At 35.9% G+C, this 25,864-nt stretch overlaps 2 protein-coding genes across 2 annotated transcripts in view; one reads left to right on the forward strand and one right to left on the reverse strand.

The window, feature by feature from the left end:
• The window catches only part of LOC125775363 (uncharacterized), a 727,609-nt gene that overhangs the window by 693,215 nt on the left and 8,530 nt on the right, over positions 1-25,864 (reverse strand). The gene's annotated exons all lie outside the window — the stretch shown is intronic.
• Positions 11,735-12,361, forward strand: LOC125777715 (uncharacterized). The gene has a single exon (XM_049453028.1). It carries the CDS (start codon positions 11,750-11,752, stop codon positions 12,359-12,361), a length of 612 nt encoding a protein of 203 aa, XP_049308985.1. The 5' UTR covers positions 11,735-11,749.

The raw sequence follows: 25,864 nt of genomic DNA on the forward strand, positions 1-25,864 counted from the left end.
GTTGTGAAAACGAGAGAATATTGGTCGATAAGCAAATAACAATTTTAATGAACTTGCAAAAAATTCAAAAGGAAACCAGTGAAGAATTCATCAAACTTCAATCCACTGTTTCCAATTGTTTGTCGACTTTATCGACCCAAAATATTCCCACAGATAATTGGGACCCCATTCTGGTAAATTACCCGAAAAATCGTTACTTTTGTGGGAGAAATCGCTCTCATCGCGAAGAAAGTGCCCAACGTGGAAGCAAATGAAAGAATTTCTTACTACCCAATACGAAATTGTAGAAAGGGTAGATAAAAAGCTAGTAAGAACGAAAAACGTTCAAAACGACCTCAATAGAAGCTTCAATAGACCCCAAGCAAGTAGCCACAATAATTTAAATAGAAGCTTTTTTAAAAATCAATCGTTCTCTTCCGAACAATATAAGCAAACGTCATGCGAACTTTGTAGAGGAGGTCACAAACTAAAATTATGCGAAAAATTCAAAAAAATGAATGTTAACGATCGAAACAATTTCGTAAGAACGAAAAAATTATGTACCAACTGTCTGTCACATGCGCATACGCTTAAAGATTGCGAAAGCAAATTTAATTGCGTTTACTGCCATAAAAGACATCATTAAATGTTACATATAACAAATTTTTCCAGCTCACCCCCGAACAATGCAACCGTAAAACGAGCAACAGGATTAGTTGCCACAACAAATTCTGAAAACTGCCAAGAAGCACCATGCTGCTTAAAGGCGTTGAAAACCCAAACGCTACATAGCGGAAATCACAGTAGGGTACTATTACCCACAGAAGTTGTCTCCATCGAACACCGAGGAGAACTGTTTAAACTCAGAGCCTTAATAGACCAAGAATCACAACGATCATTTATAGCGTCTAGGGCACAAAACAGGCTACAGTTACCAACAAAACTGGCCAACTTTGAAATCACGGGAATGGGCGGAAGAGTTGTTCAAAACTCAAATAAAATCTGCCCCATTACTCTCTTTTCCCCCAAAGCGGATAAGCGCATACAAGCAGAAGCAATTGTCTTACCGCCATTAACCAACATGCTGCCAAGCTATCATATAAATAGCAAGCATTGGCAAAAGGTTTCACACCTAAAGCTAGCAGACCCAAACTGCAACACCCCCGCTCAAATCGATCTTCTATTAGGCAGCGATCTCATACCACAAATTATTCTCGAAGGTATTGAGAAAATTACCAAAACACTTCTGGCGCAAAATACCATTTTTGGATGGGTCCTAAGCGGACTAGTTGCGGAACCAGTTACAACATTGACAACTCAAGTTGAGGAAGTCTCAAATGAGTACCTCAATTCACAATTGAGAAAATTTTGGGAACTAGAAGAACTCCCCCCCTATATCAGTCACAACCCCTGAAGATCAGTATTGTGAGGATTTTTACAAAGCCACAACTACTAGATCAGAAAATGGTCGGTACGTCGTACGACTACCACTTAAGCAACAATTTCCTAACACACTCGCCTTAGGTCACTCTCGCACCTCTGCAATACAGCAGTTTCTAAGTATGGAAAGAAACCTACTTAAAAAAGGCGAACTCAAATCTGAATATGATGGTGTGTTAGAAGAATACCTCCATTTAGATCATATGGAGGAAGTAAATGCAGGGGAGAAAATCGTCAACGGCAAATACTACTCCTTTTACCTGCCACATCACGCAGTAGTAAAGTCAGACAAAAAAACAACAAAAGTAAGAGTTGTTTTTAATGCTTCGAGAACTACTAGTTCAGGGAATTCCCTAAATTATATCCTATTTACGGGACCCACACTCCAACCAGACTTAATGCTTCTGATATTAAATTGGCGTATATACAAATACGTGTTCAATGGGGACGTTGAAAAAATGTATCGGCAAATAGGCGTACATAAAGACGACCAAGATTTTCAACGTATTATGTTCCGAAGATCCCCCACCAGTTCTTTACGCGACTTCAAATTAAAAACAGTTACATTTGGCGTTAACTGTGCACCATATTTAGCCATTCGAACTCTCCACGAATTGGCAGACAACACAAAGTCAGAATTTCCTCTGGCAACTGAAGTGTTGAAAACTCAAACGTATGTAGACGATATTTTGTCTGGAAGTCACACTCTTCCACAAGCATACGAATCATTATCACAAGTAATCCAAGCCCTCACATCCGCAGGGTTTCCATTAAAAAAGATTACGGCATATCACCCAAGTATATTAAAAAATATTCTAAAAGAAAATTTGTTGGACACTAATTTCCTTATTTTCGAAGAGGAAAGTACAACAAAAACATTAGGCATCCAATGGAATGCGATATCGGACCAGTTCTCATACACGACAGAGTCCATATCCGCATTATCAGCCATAACGAAAAGACAGATTTTATACTCGGTGGCAAAACTTTTTGACTCCGCAGGATGGCTTTCGCCAATTAAGATCCAAGCGAAAATCTTAATACAAGAATTATGGCTAGATGGAACCGACTGGGACGAACAAGTGAAACCGCTTCGCTTAGAAAAATGGTCCCAGTTCGCAAACAATCTGAATGATATTTCTCAGATACAAATTCCACGATGGGTAAACTACTCCCCCGAACACAAAGTCGAATTACATTGCTTTTGTGACGCCTCAGAAAAGGCATACTACGCTACTATCTATATGCGCACGCAAAGTGATACCACGACCACAAGCCACTTATTAGTAGCAAAAGCAAAGGTGGCACATTTCAAAACTATAAGTCTCCCACGACTTGAGTTATGTGGCGCACTACTACTTTCAAAATTAGTAGCCATGGTGCAAATGCATTTAAATATGACAAAATGCAAACTATATATGTGGTCCGATTCAGAAATTGTGCTAGCCTGGTTGGAAAAACCACCACATCTCAATTCTTGACCTAGTGGGATCAGCCACTTGACGTCACGTAGCCAGTGCTGACGATCCTGCCGATCTAGGTACAAGAGGGTGCAAGCCACTGCACCTTGCCACTACCACCTTCTGGTGGAATGGCCCCCGATGGTTGATAGAACCTCCTGATTCTTGGCCACAATCCCTCATGCGCAACATTATCGCCCCAGAAGGTCGAAAAATCGCCTCCTTTCACACATTATTGGATGATACCGACATCCTTGAACGATTTTCATCGTATCCAAAAGCTCTCAGAGTAGTTGCTTATATGTTCAAATTTGTCGAGCAACTCAAAAGCAAAGTAAAAGGATCACATAATTTCCCATGCAACACAGTGACGCACCTAGAGTTACAAAAGGCAAAGGTCGCACTAATAGCATACACACAAGCGCGCTACTTCTGACGCGATATATCAGTACTAAGAGAATCGAAGCCGATTGATAAAAAGAGCTCACTCTTAGTTCTAAACCCATTTCTGGACACGAAAGGTCTGCTTCGTGCCAATGGTCGGCTCGCTAATTCGAGCCTAACATACATTGAACGCCACCCCATAATAATCCCAGAGAGGTCTCCATTTGCCACCCTGTTCCTCCACTACATCCACAGCTTAATGCTACACGCCGAACATCGTCTCATGCAACAGATGGTACGCAAGGAGTATTATACCCCCCGTCTTAAGCCGCAAATCGGGAAGTGCATCTTCACGTGCAAGATTTGCACTATGCACAAGCAGAAGATGCGAACGCAGATTATGGCAGCACTTCCACCTGAACGCTGCAATTTTGCTCTGCCTTTCACCACAACAGGTGTTGATTTTGTTGGGCCTTTCCAGGTAAAGGCGTCCATGTTAAGATCTCCCACTCTCATGAAAGGCTATGTGGCTGTCTTTGTATGTTTCACGACAAAGGCAGTACACCTTGAGCTGTGTAGTAATCTGACGACGGAGGCTTTTCTCGCGGCATTTGTTCGCTTCGTCGCTCGACGTGGCTACTCATCAAAAATCATGAGCGATAATGGCAAAACCTTTATCGGAGCTCAACGAGCCACAGAAAAACAATTTGTGGATTTTTTAAAACAAGTGTCACCCGACATCGTACAAAAGTACGGCCCTCAAAGTATCAACTGGCAATTTATACCCCCAAGCGCTCCTCATATGGGCGGTTTATGGGAATCCGCTGTAAAAAGCTTCAAATCCCATTTCAAACGGGTAGCTGGAAATTATAAATTCAATTACGAAGAGTTCACGACGTTATTAAATCGAATTGAAGCCGTTCTCAATTCACGGCCACTTACAGTACTATCGCAAGACCCCTCAAATTTCACCGCCTTAACTCCAGGGCATTTTTTAAAAGGAGCACCCATTCTGGCCATTCCTGAGCCAGGCGTGGAGTCGCTATCCCTATTAAATCGATGGGAACGAATTAAAATTCTCCATCATGATTTCAGCCGACGCTGGAAGGACGAGTACATAAAGGATCTCCACAAAAGATATCGTTGGAAGACTCCTGTACAAGCGCCTAAACTTGGAGACTGTGTCCTCATCCACGATGATTGTCTACCCCCAACCGAGTGGCGGCTTGGCCGCATTGAAAAGCTACATTATGGCTCCGACGGTCACATACGAGTCGTGGATCTCCGTACGCAAAACGGAACACTAACCAGACCGCTCGTGAAGCTGTGCTTTTTACCAACCACCAACGACCGCGAATCCGAAAACCGAAAAAACCAAACCGATATTGTCGCGATATAATAAAATCATTAAATTTAACAATAAAACGATAAATACGCCAATAACAAACCGTTAAAAAATAACAACCGCTACAAAATAATAAACCGTCGAATAATAACGAAGAAGACTAACAAAACAGTCGTTCAATACGACGACCCATTCATGCCACATATCATGGCACGATGACCCATATCTCATTTTATGATAGATTAATAATCAACAATCTTCTCTATACAGATTATTATGGAGGTAGATTCGCCAGTTCGAGCTGCAGAACTTAATCGAGCGGGTACAATCTTCTATAAGAGTGTACAGCTGCTGGCGTATGCCGATGATATTGATATCATCGGCCTCAACACCCGCGCCGTTAGTTCTGCTTTCTCCAGACTGGACAAGGAAGCAAAACGAATGGGTCTGGCAGTGAACGAGGGCAAGACGAAATATCTCCTGTCATCAAACAAACAGTCGTCGCACTCGCGACTTGGCACTCACGTCACTGTTGACAGTCATAACTTTGAAGTTGTAGATAATTTCGTCTATCTTGGAACCAGCGTAAACACCACCAACAATGTCAGCCTAGAAATCCAACGCAGGATAACTCTTGCCAACAGGTGCTACTTCGGACTGAGTAGGCAATTGAGAAGCAAAGTCCTCTCTCGACAGACAAAAACCAAACTCTATAAGTCTCTCATAATCCCCGTCCTGCTATATGGTGCAGAGGCTTGGACGATGTCAACAGCGGATGAGTCGACGTTGCGAGTTTTCGAGAGAAAAATTCTGCGAAAGATTTATGGTCCTTTGCGCGTTGGCCACGGCGAATATCGCATTCGATGGAACGATGAGCTGCACGAGATATACGACGACATTGACATAGTTCAGCGAATTAAAAGACAGCGGCTACGCTGGCTAGGTCATGTTGTCCGGATGGATGAAAACACTCCAGCTCTGAAAGTATTCGACGCAGTACCCGCCGGGGGAAGCAGAGGAAGAGGAAGACCTCCACTCCGTTGGAAGGACCAAGTGGAGAAGGACCTGGCTTCGCTTGGAATATCCAATTGGCGCCACGTAGCGAAAAGAAGAAACGACTGGCGCGCGGTTGTTAACTCGGCTATAATCGCGTAAGCGGTGTCTACGCCAATTAAGAAGAAGAAGATTCGCCAGTTACAACTACGCCAACCGCTCGGGTGGCTACCAATGTGCCACGCACCGGGCCTACACCAGCGCCCCGAACTGTGGCTGCAACAACGCCAGCAACTACACCGGCAACAACGCCGGCACCTGCAACGGCAACCGCGCCGGCAGCGGTGCTTACACCCGCATCTCGTTGTGACACCCGACCACCATCGACCAAATCGAGGACCTTGGAGACCCGTCGGATTAGGTGCCCCATCTGTCGACGCCCTCATCGCCTCCACCATTGTGGAATATTTAGGGGTATGCGGCCTTTGCAACGGCAGCAAGTTGCTCAGGCTCATGGCCATTGCCTCAATTGCCTGTCGCACACTCATGCTACTTCAGAGTGTGAGTCACGGGGGTTGTGCCAAATGTGTCACCGGCCGCATCATACGCTGCTACATCGCAGCTCGTCACGCGAAACGCACCGGCCATCCAACCATCGCGGCCGCGTATCCCGACTTCCACCCGACGATGGTGTCATGCACCAGCGGAGTGGACCTCACCGATCCACGGGTCTGAGCAGCGTTTTGGCAACGCTGCAACAGCTGCAGCGCCTTTCCTCAACATACACGCCACATCTTCACACCACACACGAGGACACCAGCACACAACTAACAAAAGAGACTGGCGGACGGCGTCGAGCCTCTTTTGTTTTCGGTTCGTGCGCATATACATACGCTAGCAGTCAACCACTTCAACAACGTTTCTTTTCGATTTCGTCCCAAGGTGAGTGTCGGAAGGTTTGTTTTCTTAAATAATTATTTACTTTATATTAATAATTGTTCAATTTGCACTATAGCTAAGCACGACAGAAATCCCCTAAAACTTCCCTACCAAATTACAGAAACCCCTACACACCTTAATGACATAGTCCATATAGACATTTGCTACCCTTGTAGGAATAAAATGTATCCCAACCCCCATAGATAAATTCTCAAAGTATGCAACATTTCATAAATTAAATGATAGAAATTGGATTGCAATAATAGCAACTTTAAAAGAACGTATTTTATTTTTAGGGAAAATGAATAAACTTATCTTCGATAACGATCGTTGTATATTACTCAGACCTGTTAAATTATTTTTAATTGAACAAAATATTGAGTCTCACGTAACTACGACGTACCTAAGGACAGGTAGTTCTGACATGGAAAGATTACACGGTACACTTAATGAGCATCTAAGGGTATTAGAAGCAGTCACTAGCTATAAAACAAAAGACTTAGACGACAAACTTTTTGAAATTTTTAACGCATATAATAAAACAATTCATTCTACCACAAAAAAGCGACCAATTGATTTTATAATCAGGGGTGTTGTGGAATCTGATAGTTGTCGGAATCAGAATTGAAACCGATCAAAAAAAGCAGTAGGTGTCATGAATTCAGATATGATATTGATATTCGAAACAGAATTTGTATCGGTTTTGGGTGTCACGGAAACCTATTTTATCGGTTTTGCTGCCAGAAACAAAACAAGAAGATAGTCGCACAGAGATTTGAAATGTAAGTTAAGAAATCAAGTTATTTTATTATTACGAATTGATTTATCTTTATTTCTATAGGAGAAACATAAGAATAAAATGAAACGAAATGTCTTAGTTATTGATTTTTGGAAAAAAAATGCGGATATTTAAGGAGGGAGCCTGCTTTAGAGGCTTAAAAAATCGATTTTTTTGATGTTTTTTTTGGGAGGGAAAGAAATAATTGATTAAAACGAAATTTCTAGGGTTTATAGTTATCACCCAAAAAAAATGTTACTTTATGTTGTTTAAACATATGTTTAAACTTAACTTTTCTTAATTTTTTTAAGTTTAAATAGAAGATAATTTAATACTAAAGATAATAAACTTTGCCACAATTCCATACGCTTAGTTTTTTTCAATCCTGCCCGCCAATTAAAAAAAATCTTAAAAATGAAAAACCGAGTCAAAGTTTTCGCTTTCTGCCCAAGCGCTCATATTTGTATCTGCCAGACACTCGGTCACTATTTCCCTTCTAGCTTCGAGAATATTTTGAATTCCCATCTATAACTTTAGGGACATATTCTTAATATTTTTGCTTAACAATTCAATTTTTTGAAGCTTCTAAAGCAGGCTCCCCCCTTAAAGAAGATTTACAAAACGTAATAAACATAACTTAACACCCAAATGCGTCTTTATTCATTCGATAAATATCATCTCTTAAAATTTTTCTTTATTTCGGAACTCATTAAAACCTTTAATAGGATTGCTTCCAAATGTATGCATTTGCAAGCTTTGTCACATTAGTAAACAGCTGATTCGAATATTGGTTTTGCGTATGTTCGAAAAGACGAAAATCCAATCAGATTCTGTGACACCATTGATAATCAGAATTGGTTTGCAATTCTGAGAGCTAAGCAATTCTGTCTTGGATTCCACAACACCCCTGAATAAAAAACTTTGACAAAGAAGAGATAAATGAATTATGTAAAGAGTTTGAACAACAAAAAATTCAAAGAGTAAATAAATTGAATAAAAGTAGAAAGGCTGAACCAAATCAAATAGAAAACATTGTATTTAATAGCCAAATTGCGAAAACTAAACCTAAATATAAGAAACTTGAAAAGTATTATCGCCAAGGTAATTATGTTGTGGATTCTTCGAATATTAGAAAAATAAAATATTACAAAAGTCAATTTAAACAAAAATATAATTTGAACAATGAAAATGTTAACTAATTTTATTGTAATTTCATTAAATTTAAATTTAAAAATTTTCAATAACTGTAATAATATTAAATACCTTGTAAACTAAAGATTTACGAGGACACAAATAACTTAAGGGAGGAGGAGTTACATAATAGCGCTATATACTTTACCTATACTTATTCTAATCGTACTCTTGATTCTAACTTAGTCTTACTCCTATATTTAATTACCTATGCTTACTCTTATTTAAACTACTTCCGCTCACACCTTACAGACTTTCTCCCACTCTACATCCACACGTTCGCCCCCACACTAAACTTACATACAACATATTCCCGAGCATACATTATTACCTCTACTCTCTCCTACACTCATTAATATTGCTGTGAAATAGTAAAGCTTTTAGCTAATAAGAATTTTTGTAAAGAGTCAGTTGAATAAAGACACTTGAAAGAAGTAAACGTTCAACATCGTTTCCAGGAATAAAGGGATGTTCAACTTATTCCAGTGTGAGAGCGCCTCAAAATAAGCGTTTTTTATAACATTTTCCATTATGAACAAAATAAGAACTTTTAGGCATTTTAAATTAAAACACCCAACATTTAGTACGAATAAAAATTACTATGTAGTGGCTATTTATTATATGGAGAAACTATTTAAATCTTTTTAAAGTATATTAGAAGAACTGAATTTTGACCTTTCAATACCCAAAAAAAGGACTTAAGCTTGTTAGCTCTCATTCATTAAATTTTTGTATTCATTTTCCATTGAAAATAATACCATGATGCTTCAAATTACAAAACGTTTCATCAAATACCTTTAAATATCACAAATTTACTTAATTTTCGTTGTTTTACATTTTTTATAAGTGGTGTTGAACGATGCTACAAATCCCTCCGTTTATATATTTTTTGGTAAGATTTCAATCTGGCCATCGCTCGTTTCCAATTGCTAAACGTCAAAACCACCTACACTTTGACAGTTGATCGAGTTTAGGTGGTTTTGACGTTTAGCAATTGCTCTCTCACTTCGAGTGAGAGAGGAGTTAAACAACTCTTTATCTCTGATCGTTTCTATATCAAATTATTCCTCAACTGCTATATATTTTAACTCATAATTGAGAATAGCTTAAATAAAAATAAAAAATTACGAAAATTAAAAAAAAAAATCAAAAACTCGTATTGCACACTTTCATTTCTCTTTTGATTAGCAATATTCCCGGATTGATCATTTCTTCAATGTCTCTCAAATGTTCGCTGTTGGACCTGCTCCTGCAAATATGTAGTTATTTACGGTTGTTTTCTGCTTTTAGGTTGTATGTACTCGTATGTTCTCTGCCCATAGTTTATTCTTTCTCCTATTGTATGGTATTTAAAATATTTGATTAAAATATTTGTTTAGAATTTCACTTTATTATTTGCAATTTACGTAACAAAAAGTGGAAGTTATACGAAATGGATTGACGATTGTGCGAAGTCTTAAATTTTACGATACAAGCATAAATCATAATATCATTGCTTATATTAAATTTATTATTTTAATTGGCATAAAAAATTAATCCTACAATTATTAAAGTCCGAAACTATGAATTTTTTTCATGACATACATTGCAGAAAAAAGTATATTTCTCCTTTTTTTATTTTCCACATACATTTTTTTCATCTACATATGTAAAAATTTAAACAGTTCAAGAGATCAAAGCATGTTGCTACATCACCCTTTTTGCAAATGATTTTGTTATGTTAACAAATGCTTACATACAGATTTGGCAACGGCAATGTCAATAGATTTGACAGTTATAGGCATAACTTTAGAGTGTCAAGATGCGGGGTTACAATCGAAAACAAGTGTCGCGTTTGCTATATTTGGTTGGTTAGATTACGTTTGCTCATTATCGGCATATTATCTTTTCGTGTCACTCTGTCCATTCACAAAAGGGAAAAGAGTCCTCATATTTTTTAAATAATTACGATGAATGTGGTAGAAGACTATATATAATACCCACTCTCTTCACTCTTCCCTTTTCTTCAAAATGTAATGAATACCCGTTATTAATATTTTCAATACTGCGTGGTATTCTTCTTACATTATTATGTCATATTGTGAAAATGTACGAAATCGGATGACGACCACGCTTACTTCCCTTATAGCACAATTTTAAATTCTACTTGATTCGTTCAGCTTCCAGTACACAAATCAAAAAGCAATTAATATCATGGGATAAAACTTTGCACGATAATGCCTTAAGTGTATGCCACCTTATGGCCAAATATGGTTCAAGTCCAACAACAACCGGTTAAGCCCATAGATACCTAATTTGTGGACCCCACTACCTATAGTAGACTTTTGAACGAAAATATCGATTAATGTGTAGATTAGGCCGGGTCGATTTGTGGGGAGGCAAAAAATCGCCCATTGCTCTATGAAAATCATATTCTAGGGATCAAAATAAGAAACTTTGGCGAAGCAACTATACCTCTGAAACGAATTCTGATGTCCCCCAATTTGGGTCGAACTTTCGGGTAGGGGCAAATTTTGAAATAGAATTAAAATTACCATTTCATTCTTATTACCTCTGAAAGTGAGGAGAACTAAAGCAATAACCACTATGGTATTTCAAAAAAAATAATAAGTGAAGTGACCATTCCAAATCAAAAAGTTTACAATGAATCCACCATCTTCTACACCGCAAGATGAAGCAACTACAACAGCAACTATCGAAAACCCAATGAGTCATATACCCAAGCATAATGTTACTGTTTTTGGTGTGTCTACTGATTTCACTGATCTTAATTTACCAACCCATCTGGATATCTTGAGATATTATTTTTACTTAAGCGGACGTGCTAAAACAGAACAAAAAAAGTTTTCCTATAAATCATTCACTATTCAAGTACAAGATAAGTTGATTGGAATTTGGGAAAAACTTATGGAAACGTATGGAAATAATGCTGAAAAAAAGTGTACATATGTAATAAATTGAATAAATTGCTTGACAAGTATCAAGAGCAGATCAAGAGAAGAAACAACACCCAACAATTTACAGACTATGTAAAATCTCTGGAAACAATTTTTTACATTGGAACATGTAAATGCGATTTGAAGGCAGTTCCATGTCCATGCGGCTGGGTTCCCGAACGCCTCAAAGAGTTCATGCACGATCAACATAATCAGAGAAGACTAACAATGAATGCATTTATGATGAAAACTGAAGAGCAAGGAGCAACGTCTATGTCATCAATGCCAACATACCAATATCCCGATGATTCAACATACGCACCGCCACCGGTTCAAGAAGATATGGATAGAAGCACAAGACACAGAGAGATACGATTGTTTTAACTTTGCCTTGGTATGTGACAGATTTGGTGGTCCTGACAGAGTAGCATCAGCATTGGGAACCGCTCTTTTGCAAGATTTTAAAATTAAAGATAAGCATGGGAAAGCTCTCATCATGGATAAATCGAAAGTTCGCAGAGAAAAAGAGAAATGCAGACAAGAAGTGCTTCGCAAACGGTTAGATGATACCAATTTGTTAGCGTTTTCATTCGATGGCAGAAAAGATGATACTTTAACGATAGATAAAATTGATGAGAAGTATCATACTAGGATGGTAAAAGAACCTCATCTTGTTATTTTGAGAGAACCCAATTCTGAATTGATTGGTTACGTAAGACTGGAACATGAAACCGCTGAATACAAAACAACCAAATTAAATGGGTTTTTCAACGATAAAAATAAATCACTGGATACATTTATTGGAATATGCACTGAAGGTGAGCCAACAAACACTGGCCCACACGGTGGAATTATACGACGATTCGATACGACGATCGGCAACCGGAAAACTGAGCCGTCAGATCGAAACTTGTGAAACTCTTCCGGTAAATTATTGCTATCACTTATTTATTATAATTGTCAACCATTTTTAATTATTTTATTATTATATATGTATTTTTAGGTGGTGGACGGCTTCCAGAAAATTGAGTTGAAAAGTATGCCCCCTGCTCCAGAAAAAAAAGAATTTTCCCCCGATTCGAAGTACTTATACGACATGGCCTATGCAATTTCTAGCGGCGTGGTTCCGGTGGATCTGACTAACATCAAACCAGGGAAAATTGTACATTCTCGGTGGCTCACCAAGGCAGCTAGATTATTGCGATTATATGTGACAACGGAAAATCCAGATGCAAATTTAAGAATTCTGGTTGAATTTATAATTAAATGTTATGTGCCAATGTACTTCAATATCAAGTATTACAGCTCGGTCGTGTACGGCAGTGCATTATTTTTCAAGTTCATTAGTTGGTCACGATTTCTAGAACCTCGTTTACGCAAAATTGTCAATCAAGTAATTAAAGATAATTCATATTATGCGCATTCGGAAAATATCTTGTTATCAATGTTGTTTGATCATAGGAAAGAAAAGCGCGACTGTGCCATCAAGAAATTTCTACGCTATCGAACCCATGTTGACGAGCCAATGGAACTAAGAGTTTATAAAAAACCAGATATAAACTTTAATTGCACAAGTTATACGGAAATGATCAATTTGAATGATATAAATATCGTATTTGAATCACCATTCACGCGAAGCATTCCGTACGATACATTGAAAGAAAATTTAAATCAAGATGATTCACCGTTTAATGATCCAAAAATTCCATCACACATACAAGGAACGGAACGGCATGTTCAATTGCTAGCTAGCGTTTCCAAACGAGTTATACCGGAAAATGTAGAGGCTGTTATGGCGACGACATTAGAGAGCCGTGCGAAATTGCCCAGACTTGAAAGTAAAAAAGACTTCAAACAATATTTTTTTTAGTTTCTTTTCTATACTCACTTAAATTAATTTTTTCATATACATATGTTCCAACTAAATAAATTTCTTAAGAGAAAAAATAGATTTTATTATAAATAGTTAAATAAAAATAAAGAAAAAACATAGCCATTTAGTCAAAGTGGGATTTTTCAAAATTGGCCGTACCCAAAAGTTCGACCCAAATTGGGGGACATCAAAATTCGTTTTAGAAGTATGGTTCCTTCGGCAAAGTTTCTTATTTTGATCCCTAGAATACGATTTTCACAGAGCAATGAGCGATTTTTAAATCGACCCGCCCTAGTGTAGATATATAATTAAAACTCAGAGATAATCCTTCTCTGACAACGGTATGTCTTTATATATATGTTGAATCGGACCAAGACTTCTATGAGCCAATGAAAATAAGAGAGCAGGTTTTACTCATAAGTTTCTTGCGCTTAAAAAAAGATAAATTTGAGCGAAAACTCGTCATAACGCCTATATAACTAATATCAGGATTTTCTGACATCCGACTTTACCCTATATTCTGACTTTATGAAAAGAATTTCAAAACCGCCCGAGCCACCCGAACACTCGTTTTCCCCTCGCCCACAAAAATCCGATTTGGGCGACAAATGAGTCTGTGTCTGACCTAGAAATTAAGCTCACTTATTTAGAATTAATTTATTGGTCACCTTCTTTTTCTTAACCCTTTCGCCACAAGTTTTTACTCAGTTGCAAAAAAAATCCAATTTTTTGAGTGTTTACTGTAGTTGGCCCTAACAACAACAATCAATGCTCGATTTGAAAAAAAAATTATCACAAATGTGTTTTTTGGACTGTATCCATATGGATACATACCTCGCTTATGGTAAAGAAAAATGCTTATTACTTATATATTCAGAAGTAAAAAAGCACTAGCATCGTTTTTTGTAAGTTTTTATTTATTTCAGAAGTTATAAAAATTAAAATTCATTTATTACAATAAAAGCAAATACTGAGAAAGCTTACATACTTAAATTATTGCAATATAAAAAGAGGCTAAAAGTTACAAGAATAATTTTTAAAAATAAGTTCTAATGAAACCTTTTCTAAAACCCGGTTGCATTGAACAGGTTCTGGAAAAGATTCTATTGGAATTGATTGAAAAAAGTTTTTTAGCATGCATATAATCTAAAGGAAGTAATAATATCTTACTAATAATTCATATATTTCATAAATAATGATATTCTTTGAAGCAATTTCTCGATCCGTTGGGAATGCACAGCAAAACATTACACTTTGAGCATCTGTATCTTGTTTGACCCTTACATCCTTTCATTTTGCATCTTCCCTTGTCTGTTGTGTGTTCCGGCCAATGTTGATTTCCGTCATATCGTGAAGAAGTTGAGGCAGTAGTAATACGCTTTTTGTTCGTGGTCGTGGGAGTAATAGGAATATCTTGATTTAGGCTTGACGTTGGGCGTCCTCTTTTACGGGAACATGCCTGTTGATTGGACCGAGCTAAAAGCCCATTTGCTATATCGTTGCGAAAGCTCAATAGGTCCATATACTTATTCTTCGGGTTGTTATTTTCGTGGTCCATTCGATACTCTAACCACGAGTTACACACCGCCAAATCAATGAAATGTTCAAAAATCTTGAGAGTCCACTTACTAGATCTTATCGAAATTCCGTATAAAGAAAGGAGGAAATCCATTTTATCTACTCCTCCCATATTGATATTGTACTCTGATACAATACTTGGTTGTATTATTTCAATATTTTTCTTTTTTTCAGAAGAAAATCGGGAGACTTTACTCACGGGTTCATGGCCATGGATTGATGACACAAGTTGTACAATGCCCCCATCTAACCATCTGAGAAGTAAAATATTATCTGCTCTTTCGACACGATAGTCAAAACTTCCACGGCCTTCTTTCTTCAGTTCTTTTTCAGATTTTAAATTAATTTTTCCGAATCTATTTCCTCTTATAGTACCTGTAGCCCAAATTCCTTTTTGTCTTAAATGTAATACTAAATTCAAAGTAGTAAAATAATTATCAAAAAATAGCTTATGATTTTTTTCCTCAGGAATAGTTTTTGCTAGATGAATCACTATATCAGAACAAAATCCCAGCTTTGAGCTACTCAAAATTGTCCATTTTCCCTGATATATTTCAAAATCGTAAACTATGCCTTTTGAGCTGCAAAGACAAAATATCTTCATTCCCCATTTGATGGGCTTGTTGGGCATATACTGTCTCAGACAGGTTCTACCTTTACAGGGGACCATCATTTCATCTACACAAAGATTTTCATCTTTTGGAATAACGCACGCTTTTTTTTTTAAACATGTTTATAATAGGGCGAATTTTGTAAAGTTTGTCTCCCTCTTGTGGGTCTGTTGTAAACTTTAAATTATTTCGTACAAAATGGAATCTTTGCCTGGACATATTTTCCGGGAATGACGGTATTACGGTACCAATTGTCCAATACATTTCCAAACGTGGATAACTAATGGTACTAATCATTATTTGTAGACCTTGATATTTCAGAAGTTCTTCTTTAGTTAAATTAACGCCTTTTCCATTTTTAATAATTGAAGCCTGGTTTGTTGAAAATACCACTTGTTGAAGAAATTCTTCTGTAAAGTACTCTAAAAAATACTCCATAGGTAATTTTGTATTTTTCATTGGGTATGTTCCAGAAAAAGATGTTTCTGGACTAGTCCAGGATGCTCTTTTCCAACGATATTCTTGAACATTTTTAAATGGAACCTGTGGAGTGTTAAAAATTATTGGACTCTTCTGAACTGCCCCATCAACTGCGTTACTGTCTACTATATCAAAAATCCTATCATCTTCATCGTTATTGTCTACATCAATATCTTCTATGTTGATCTCATATGGACCTTCCCTAGAAAGTTCTTCTAGTATAAAGCTGTTATTTCTATCGAGTGCACCAAATAAATCGTTAATAACTTCAGATTCTTCGGGTTCGTCCAAATCAGAAACATCGGAATTGACAAAATTAGTTAAAACTTTTACAATTTCAGCGTCCTTTAATTTTCTTGGCATTTTTTAATTAAATAGATGATATCAGAGCTAAAACAAGAACGTCTGTATCATAGCAGCATCATACGTAAAATGATTTTATTTGTATTGTGTGGTATCATTTACAACCACAACTTGAATTTGTATCCATATGGATACATGCAATGTTTAAAAAATCCGCAGAGCTTTTTTTTTGTTTAAACCATAAATTTAATGATGCGAAAAGTTAAAATAAGTACTTTTCTTTATGTTGAGTGTATTTTTCTTTAAAAAAATGCAATTATATGAATGTTATTTGTAAAATAAAAAAACATCTTTCCCACAAAAAAAAAAAAAAATAATAAGTCAATTTTTAAAAATGCTATATTATTCTCAGTTTTATAAATATCCCAATGTTTTTTATATAGAATGATTCATAAGGTCTTAAAAAACGGTATAATGTCGAAATGTAAGTCAATTCTTTGACTTGGCGTATTTTTAAATGCTTGCAAAGTTGAGTGTATCCATATGGATACAATATAGCGAAAGGGTTAACTAGCATAGACACCGCTTACGCGGATATAGCCGAGTTAACAACAGTTGTTTCTTCTTTTTGCTATGTGGCCTCTTTTGGAGATACCAAGCGAAACTAGGTCATTCAATACCTGGCATTTCCAACAAAATAGAGGAATACCTCTTCTTCCCCATGCGGGTACTGCGAAGAATACTTTCAGAGCTGGAGCGTTTTCGTCCATTCAAACGACATGACCTAACTAGCGTAGCCGCTTTGTTTTAATTCGCTGAACTATGTCAATGTCGTGGCATATCTCATATAGCTCACCGTTCCATTGAATGCGATATTCGCCGTAACCTACTCGCAAATGACCATAAATCTTCCGCAGAACGTTTTTCTCGAAAACTCGTAACGTCGGTTCATCAGATCTTGTCATCGGGACTTTGTCGCCGAAAGAGGAAATTACTTCTCAGTTGCCTACTCAGCCTGTTGGTAAGAGTTATCCTGCGTTTGATTTCGAGGCTGTCATTTTTATTGCTGTTATTACTGATTCCAAGATGGACGGAATTATCTACTACTTTGAAGTTAAAACTGTCAACAGTGACGTGGGAGTCTGGTCGCGAGTGTATCTCCTGTCACACTCGCGACTAGACTCCCTCATTTTTTTTACATATATAAATTACGAACTAAGTTTTCTACTTAGATTTATTTTTTGTTTAATATTTACTATGTGTAGTTGTTATTCTTTTAATGTTTTTTTATAGTAAACAATAGAGTTACATTTATTTACTAATTCTTAATATTCGTACATTGTATATATAAATGTGTGCTAATTTAACAATAATTTTACAAATCAATCAATTTTGTACTTAATAGTAAAAGAAATTATTATTTAGAAAGGAAAAAGGATATATTTACAAGAATGAAAATGTGATACCGCATGTTTATGAAGATGCCGACGCAACTCTTTCCTTCTTCGACTCCATAATGGTGTCAAAAATTAGCTATAGAAATATATCAAATTATTCCTCAACTGCTATATATTTTAATTCATAATTGAGAATAGCTTAAATAAAAATAAAAAATTACGAAAATTGAAAAACTCGTATTGCACACTTTCATTTCTCTTTTGATTAGCAATATTCCCGGATTGATCATTTCTTCAATGTCTTTCAAATGTTCGCTGTTGAACCTGCTCCTGCAAATATGTAGTTATTTACGTTTGTTTTCTGCTTTTAGGTTGTATGTACTCGTATGTTCTCTGCCCATAGTTTATTCTTACTCCTATTGTATGGTATTTAAAATATTTGATTAAAATATTTGTTTAGAATTTCACTTTATTATTTGCAATTTACGTAACAAAAAGTGGACACTTCAAGCCTCATGTTCTATATATATTCGGTTTCGACAATATTTAATCTTTCATATACGATATATCAAATCACTTCTTATACCTGTGACAGACATATGGCAATGCCTGAAAATAAGCGTTTTTATCTCAATTAATACAACTAATAATTTACTCATTTTTTTAAAGAAATTTAATACTACTATGATCACATTACAAAGCGTTTTATCAAATACATTTAAATTTCGCATTTTCTTCATTTTCATTGTTTTACATTTTTTTATTAGCGATCTTGAAAGGCGACAACAAATCCCTCCGTTCACATCACATATTTGCATATTTTTGATAGAGATTTCAATCTAGCCGTTCCAGTCATTCCAATTGCGAAACGTCGAAACCTACCAGATCCAGTCAACTGACAAAGTTGGGTAGGTGAGCGGTGAGCGGATTAAAGCAATAATCTCACGTCGCATTTCACCAGAGAATGTCCTTGGAAGCAGGGAGACCGCCGAAAGTGTTTGGAAATATATTGGGTTCTAGACCACAATGACGTTCTGGGAAACGAAATAGCTGATACAATAGCAAATAGTGTCATTTGCTTGAGTACCGAACCATCTTAGGAAATACGAAATTTCCGCAATTTTCTTGGACCATCGCAATTCAAAATATATGTAGTGTCTATTGAACTTCATTCAAATAGTTGACGTTTGGCACGACGTAAACTTACAGCCCTATTCTCATGCCCTCACAAAAGTCACCAACCTCACTGCAGTGATGTTTCTCACTGTAGTAAGGGTTATCTTATTCGAAAGCTCAAATGTTCACTATTATCACAAATATCTGTGACGTGTGAAAGCAGCCATCATAATAGAAAACATCTGTGTTTGTTTCGTTTTAAATAAATATTTTGCATTTTTTAAAAAATATTTGATCATGGAGGAACTGTTCTTTGTATATGCAGAAGTCGAATATCCATTCGTGTGTCCATTTTTGTATGCTTATTTTTATTAAAAAAGCTGTTTGACACCTCACGTGGTGACTTTTTTAAGCTTTTTTAAGCTTTTTTCTTATGAGGTTTGAGCAAGAATAGCCTCACAAATTATGCCTCACAAGAAATCTCTCAAATATTTCCTCTCAACTCAGTTGAGAGGTTTTTTCAGAATAGGGCTGTTAAGCTCGTATTAAAAATTAAACTTTATCTGGCGTTATGAAGGTATAAGTATGGCGTGAAAGCCAGCCTGTCTAATCTAACCTTGCCTACACTGTATATATCGTCAAGACCGCAAAATATCCTAATAAAATTCGGAGAACATCTTTTTCTGATAACAATAGCACCCATACTGACATGGGCACGATTCTGTTTACTTTGGCGGACTGAAAACAAATTTCGGTATAAATGGGGTGCTTATAGGGCAGCTTCTCCAGAGGAGGGATATGTAAAAGAATGTTCTTTAAACTTATAGTTTAAAAAAATTCAAAAATAATTGCCTAATTTTTTCACATTTTTCACTTTGTATATTGAAATATGCACTTTAAACATTGAAATATGTTCACTTTTCACTTTAATATTGGTTGTTTTTTAGCTAAATTTATGAATTTAAAAATCACTACATAATGATAGCTGAGAAGGTTAGAGTGTTTACAGTTATGGGAAAAACGAGCGTTGTAAAGAATTTTTCAACGACAGCGTTTTTTTTTTTGTTTGTACTTTTGCATGATTTTTTTTATTAACTACTACTATAACTACTCCTGTCAGCGTTGGCGGCCTTCAGAAGAGGAGATTTAGCGAAAAATAGGAATTTCAGCAAACTGCGCACATTTGCGTATTATCCTCATAATTATTAGCACGTAAATGATGCTCACTACGAGTGTAATAAGTAATTTTTTAAATATAGATTTCTTACTTAAAAACCTGCAAAGAGTGTAAAATTTTAATTTGTTCAAATGTTTACAGTTTAGTTTAATTAATTTAAAGTGGAAATTGTGCATAAAGTAGATAAATGTAGTGAAATAGTTTGCGAAATGTTCTAATTTATGGAATTTTGAAATTTGAAGTCGAATATCTCGTAAACTAAGGGTTGCGGTTCCTATAACCCGGTGTATCTTTTAATCAGGGGGACTTCCTCTTTCCAACGTTTAGATCGCAGTGCCAAGGAAATCGGATTTGTGCCCGGAAATTTAAAATTAATTTAAATGAGATCAGTCTAAAGCTTCGTCTAGTCCCCATATCATATTATGCCTATCGCTTAGGATCCAGCTTTCAAGAAATGTAAAAACTTCAAATAAAAAAACGCTTAAGAAATGGTCAAGAAAAATTTCTTATACTGGTATGCAGCTCTAAAGAAATCTAATACTAATTTTCAACAATTTTTTCATGAAGAAAAATCAAAGTAGTCATTAAATTCATGCTACAATTAGTTAAAATCATGATTATAAAACATAGTTCATTTTGAAATTTTTTATAAAACTTCCCAATCTTCAATCATATTCCTTAAATTGTAATGAATATATTTATGTACTTACACACATAAGTTTATTTTCTGTTGTTCTTCTAATAAGGATCATTCACAATACGTAACCAGCTGTCAAAATTACTTGACTACAGCTCAAGAAATAATGAATTATTTTTCTTGAGCAATTACTTACCTTACAAGTATGTCCGAAATTTCTTTGCGCCTTTGAGATTCGTAAAATGCGAGTGTGTAAAATATGACTTTGCTCCCGAAGAGTTATATTTAAATTAAATGCATGTTCTTTAAGTTTATATATTTTCGTTTTTACGAATTCTGACTAATACTGGCACAATGCTTTCAAATACTTTAAAAAAACTCCTGTTACTCATTTATTTAAAATCAGTTTTTTTTACCTGAATTTTCCATTATACTGGCTAATAGCAGAGAATATGAAGTAATATAGAATGCGCATCATGGCAAATGACAAAATTTCAGTTTCGGGTGCGGGCGGTAAACAACAGGGGGAATTTGATTAGCAGAACTTGAACAACGGAATTATGTTAAATTTCATATTCTTTACATTAGGGGTATTCTCTTGCTCTTGCAAAACCCGGTGCACGGTGCAAGCATTGCAGATTTACAACGGCACAACAACAAACACACGCAGAGAAATATTTGCAAGGGCTGTGAAATATGTCAGACCAAAACCCATGTATATTAGCGTGCAATGTCACGCAAAAATAAAATTGCAACCCTGTTGTAGTTGCCATTTTACATAAAGACATATTACGTCGTTAAACTGTTGAGAAAGGTAAATTTTAATTAGATTTTATAATTTCTATTTAAATTATAAAGTTTTGTTACAGTTTTTTTGTTAAAAATGCAAGCAGAAGGTGCGCCAATTCACAATAGCCATGCACAATAGTCATTTACAATAAATTGATTGAATCAGTCGCTCATATATCATTAGATTCTGCAATGGTGCCCTTGTATATTTCGGTGTAGTATTTTTGCAATCTGCAATCTTGCAAGAGCAAGAGAATACCCCTATTGCGAAAATATGCATGAAGTTGAACTTTGGGAACGTCGCGCCTATTCGTAAATTCTTGTTGCCTATTCGTAATAGTATGTCGTGTTTTTTGTTGTTGGCTTTTTGAAAGAAGCAACGGTTTGTATTTGCGATCAAGTCTGTTTTTGTATTTACGAGCAAAAACAAAAATGCAGAAGCAATGACGCTTTGCAGTGTATATTTCAAAAGAATTGAATTGACTTTTGTTTTTGAATATGCTCTGGTTAGAGCAGTGTTGTCCAACGTGACTGTGTGCACGTTATGCTTGTGTTGGTTATTCTAGCGTCAACTGATCGCAAAATTTTTCTTTGCTTGCCTACGAAGTTGAATACAGTAGCACAATCGTGCTTTCACAGACGCTTGTCGCGACATGTTGGTGTGAGGTGTCTGGCACTGTCCGTGCACTATTGTGCGCATAGGCCGTGGACAACGCTGGGTTAGAGCATGTGTGCATATGTTAATATGCGATTGATCTTCTACGTGAATGGATGAATGCTCCCTTGCGCTTGAAACAAATTTTGATTTTTGTTTGTATACATATCTATATTTTGACGTGGTTGATCCCAATTTAAATTTTTTTACAAATATTTTTACGTGGCTTGTTCCAAATAAACTTATTTGTATACATACTCCAAATTTTTAATTGTTTTTGTATTTACATTGAAATTGCAACGGTATGGCCGCAATTCAAAATACTACAAGGACAAATAAAAATAGTGCAAGGTCGGGAATTAAATGTTGTGTGCGCAGTTGCCAAAAATCAAAAAGATATTGCCCCAAAGATTATGACAAAAAACTTTATATTTGTCATAATCACTTCAGCAGCACGTTCATCGGGAAAAATTTAAAAAAATGATGCAATTCCAACATTAAATTCCAACATTTATTTTCTGATGAAGACCTTGTGGAACCAGATATTCCCTCGAAGCGACCCCACTGGGATGATGTTATGTGCAATAACTGTGAAAAAAATACAAGAATATTTAATTTTTATAGAAAAAAATACAGCGATTTATTAAAGATTTTTAGAAAAATCAAAGCAAAGCTGAGAAATAAGGAACTCCCTGTTTTGAAATCTAGAAAGGCAAATTTAAGAATGTTGCAAAACTCAATTGACTCTTTAAAAAATAGAAGTTCTGAGTCCAAAACATTTTGCAAACTGCTGGTAAGCACGAGGCCAAAGGAATATTCTGATGATGTGAAATATTTGGCACAAAATATATTTTATATTTCACAGTCAACTTATTCCTTTCTAAGGAATAAATTAAATTTAAATTTGCCACACATAAGCACTTTAAATCGGTGGGCTCCAATAAAATTCCTTCAACCTGGTATCAAAAATGTCGCCTTCGATTCCATCAAGAGTATGTGTTTAGAATTAAAAGAAAAAAATGAAATTGAAAAATGAAGTGCAAAATAACGTACCATCAAAAAATTCGAAATTGATTTTTTTACTGATTACGATTCACCACATCATATTACATACATATGTATGTATATGTCACAAATTTTAAGCTTCTGCGATCAAAAATACCCAAGCTATAGTAAAAATTCAAAAAAAAAAAACGTATGTATCATCAAGTGCTTGATTTCGTTAAACAAAATAACGTATTGTTACGAATTTACTCTTGCTAGTTTACTTTGTTAGGTTCGTATCTCTGGATTGACAAATAAAATCAACACTGTTTAATTTAATTCAACAACTCTTTATTTCACAACTCGTCTACACTATAGCAGTTTACTCTTAGCACTGATTGATTACGTTGGCGTTGCCACGGCTTATATAGCCACGCACTTCTCGCTGATGCCGACGTGTCCTTCTAGAATATTGCGTCTGGAAATTACCAGAACATAATGCTATACGGCGCCAGACGCAAGCAGACAGCCGCGGCGCCAGACTCTGCAATTGTTCAAGCAGACGGCTGTGGCGCCAGATGTCTATTGTTTCGACAAGCAGACAGTGCGGCGCCAGACGTCTATTGTTTCGACAAATGCTATTCCATATACCTACAACTATTGTTCATAATAAGGGATGCATACAGCAATACAAATACAACTTAATACTACTTTTTGTAACAGTATCATCACTCATATATGTAAATATAACAGAGTGTTTTTTTTATATCGAAGTTAGCCTTCATTTATTGTTTATGTTTTTTTTTAGTGATTATCTGCAGGACCTAGAAGCTTTAATTCCAACAGACTGTTATTACTTTTATGATAATATATCTTTTGAATAATTAGTTAATTAATAAATAATAATTAAACACTATCCTCATTTTTTAGCTTGAAATATTTAAATTTTTTTGTTAATAATAAAAATAACATGAAATATTATTTTATGATTTTTTTTTTTGTTTTACGTGTAAAAATGTGAAAACTCTACATTCAGTACGATTTAAGTGATTTAAAAATATGAAGTAGCAAGAAAATCACACATATTGTCGTTTATTTTTCTATCTACAAAATCAATGCTGTGCTCGACTTCGCGGCATCGCTCTATGCTTTTTTCATTTTTATTTTATTTGACTGGCAAAATAGTTTTTTTTTTTTTTTTTTTTTTTATTTTGTTTATACATTGCAACTAGTTCAAATAAAAGAAAGGACTAACAAGCAACTTGAATATGACTTAAACATATAATTACAAAATCACAAAACTACTATGAGAGTATTGGTTAATTTAAAAGATCGCTGGGTTTGAGGCGTTTGAGTCGTCTTGGTGGACCATCTCCAGAAGTTAACTTAGCTACTTCTTCGTTACAATGCTGTAGCAATCTTGCACTATGTGCTGTTGCAATTTTTAATATTTCTGCGTTAACCGAGTTTACGCCTAGATCACGCTCTATATCAGCACATCTACAATACCAAGGCGCTTGGACAATTAGTCTTAGTACTTTGTTTTGGAATTGTTGGATGACTTTCTTATTGTTTGCGTTAGTACATCCCCAGAGTTGTGCACCATAGCTCCATATCGGTCGGAGTATTTGTTTATAGATAAGTAACTTATTTTCGATGGATAACACTGATTTGTTACCGATTAACCAATTGTAATTTTTGAGTCGCATGTCCAGCTCCTTACGTTTGTTTTTTACGTGAACTTTCCACCGTAGCTTAGTGTCAAGCGTCATTCCTAAGTATTTTGCGGAATTAAAGTACGGTATTCGAGCACCGTCTATGAAAATTGGTAAGTACTGTATCTTGTTGTATGTGAAAACAATGTGTACAGACTTAGCTTCATTTAGCTTTATCTGCCATTTCTTTGCCCATTGTACGACTTTATTTACAGCTTTTTGGAGATTTTTAGTGGACTCGTGTTCACTACTACCAACAGCAAGCAACGCGGTATCATCTGCAAATGTGGCTGTTGTATAATTGCAGTCTATTTGCAGGTCGTGCGTGAATATAATATAAAGAAGAGGACCCAACACACTACCTTGTGGAACTCCAGCTTTTATGTCCCTAAGATCAGAATATTTGTCTCCTTGTTTAACGCGAAAGTAGCGATCAGATAAATACGATTTTATGATGTCATAATACTGTTTCGGTAAAATTAGTTTCAGTTTCGAAAGCAGTCCTTTGTGACAAACTTTATCAAACGCTTTTGCAACATCCAAAAATACGGCAGAACAGAATTTTTTTTCCTCAAAGACTTTCTCAATAATGTGTGTTATCCTGTGGATTTGATCAATCGTAGAATGGTTGGCTCGAAACCCAAATTGGTGCGCTGGAATTATGCTTTTCCGTTCAATGATTTTATTGATACTTTTTATGAGAATTTTCTCAAATATCTTCGATATTATCGGTAGAAGTGATATGGGCCTGTAAGAAGATATCCTGGTTTTCCTGGCTTTGGAATCATGATAATTTCAGCAACTTTCCAATAAGTTGGCACGTATTTAAGATGAAAAGCTGCGTTAATAATGTTGGTAATTTTTACTATACTTATTTGAGGAAGCTGTTTTAGGACCTCGGCAGTAATCAGGTCGTAACCTGGGGATTTTTTGTTTTTAAGATTTTTGATTTCCTCACTTAGCTCACTACTTGTGCAACATGGGATTTTTTCGTTTTCTTGACTGGAAGCAGTAGGATAATCAACGTGTGTTTCATATGGGGAGAATATTTTGGCTAAATAATCCGAAAATACTTCTGCTTTTTTTGAATCGTCTCTGGCCCAG

This window comes from Bactrocera dorsalis, chromosome 1 (genome assembly GCF_023373825.1).
Source record: "Bactrocera dorsalis isolate Fly_Bdor chromosome 1, ASM2337382v1, whole genome shotgun sequence".
Classification (NCBI taxonomy): Eukaryota; Metazoa; Arthropoda; class Insecta; order Diptera; family Tephritidae; genus Bactrocera; species Bactrocera dorsalis.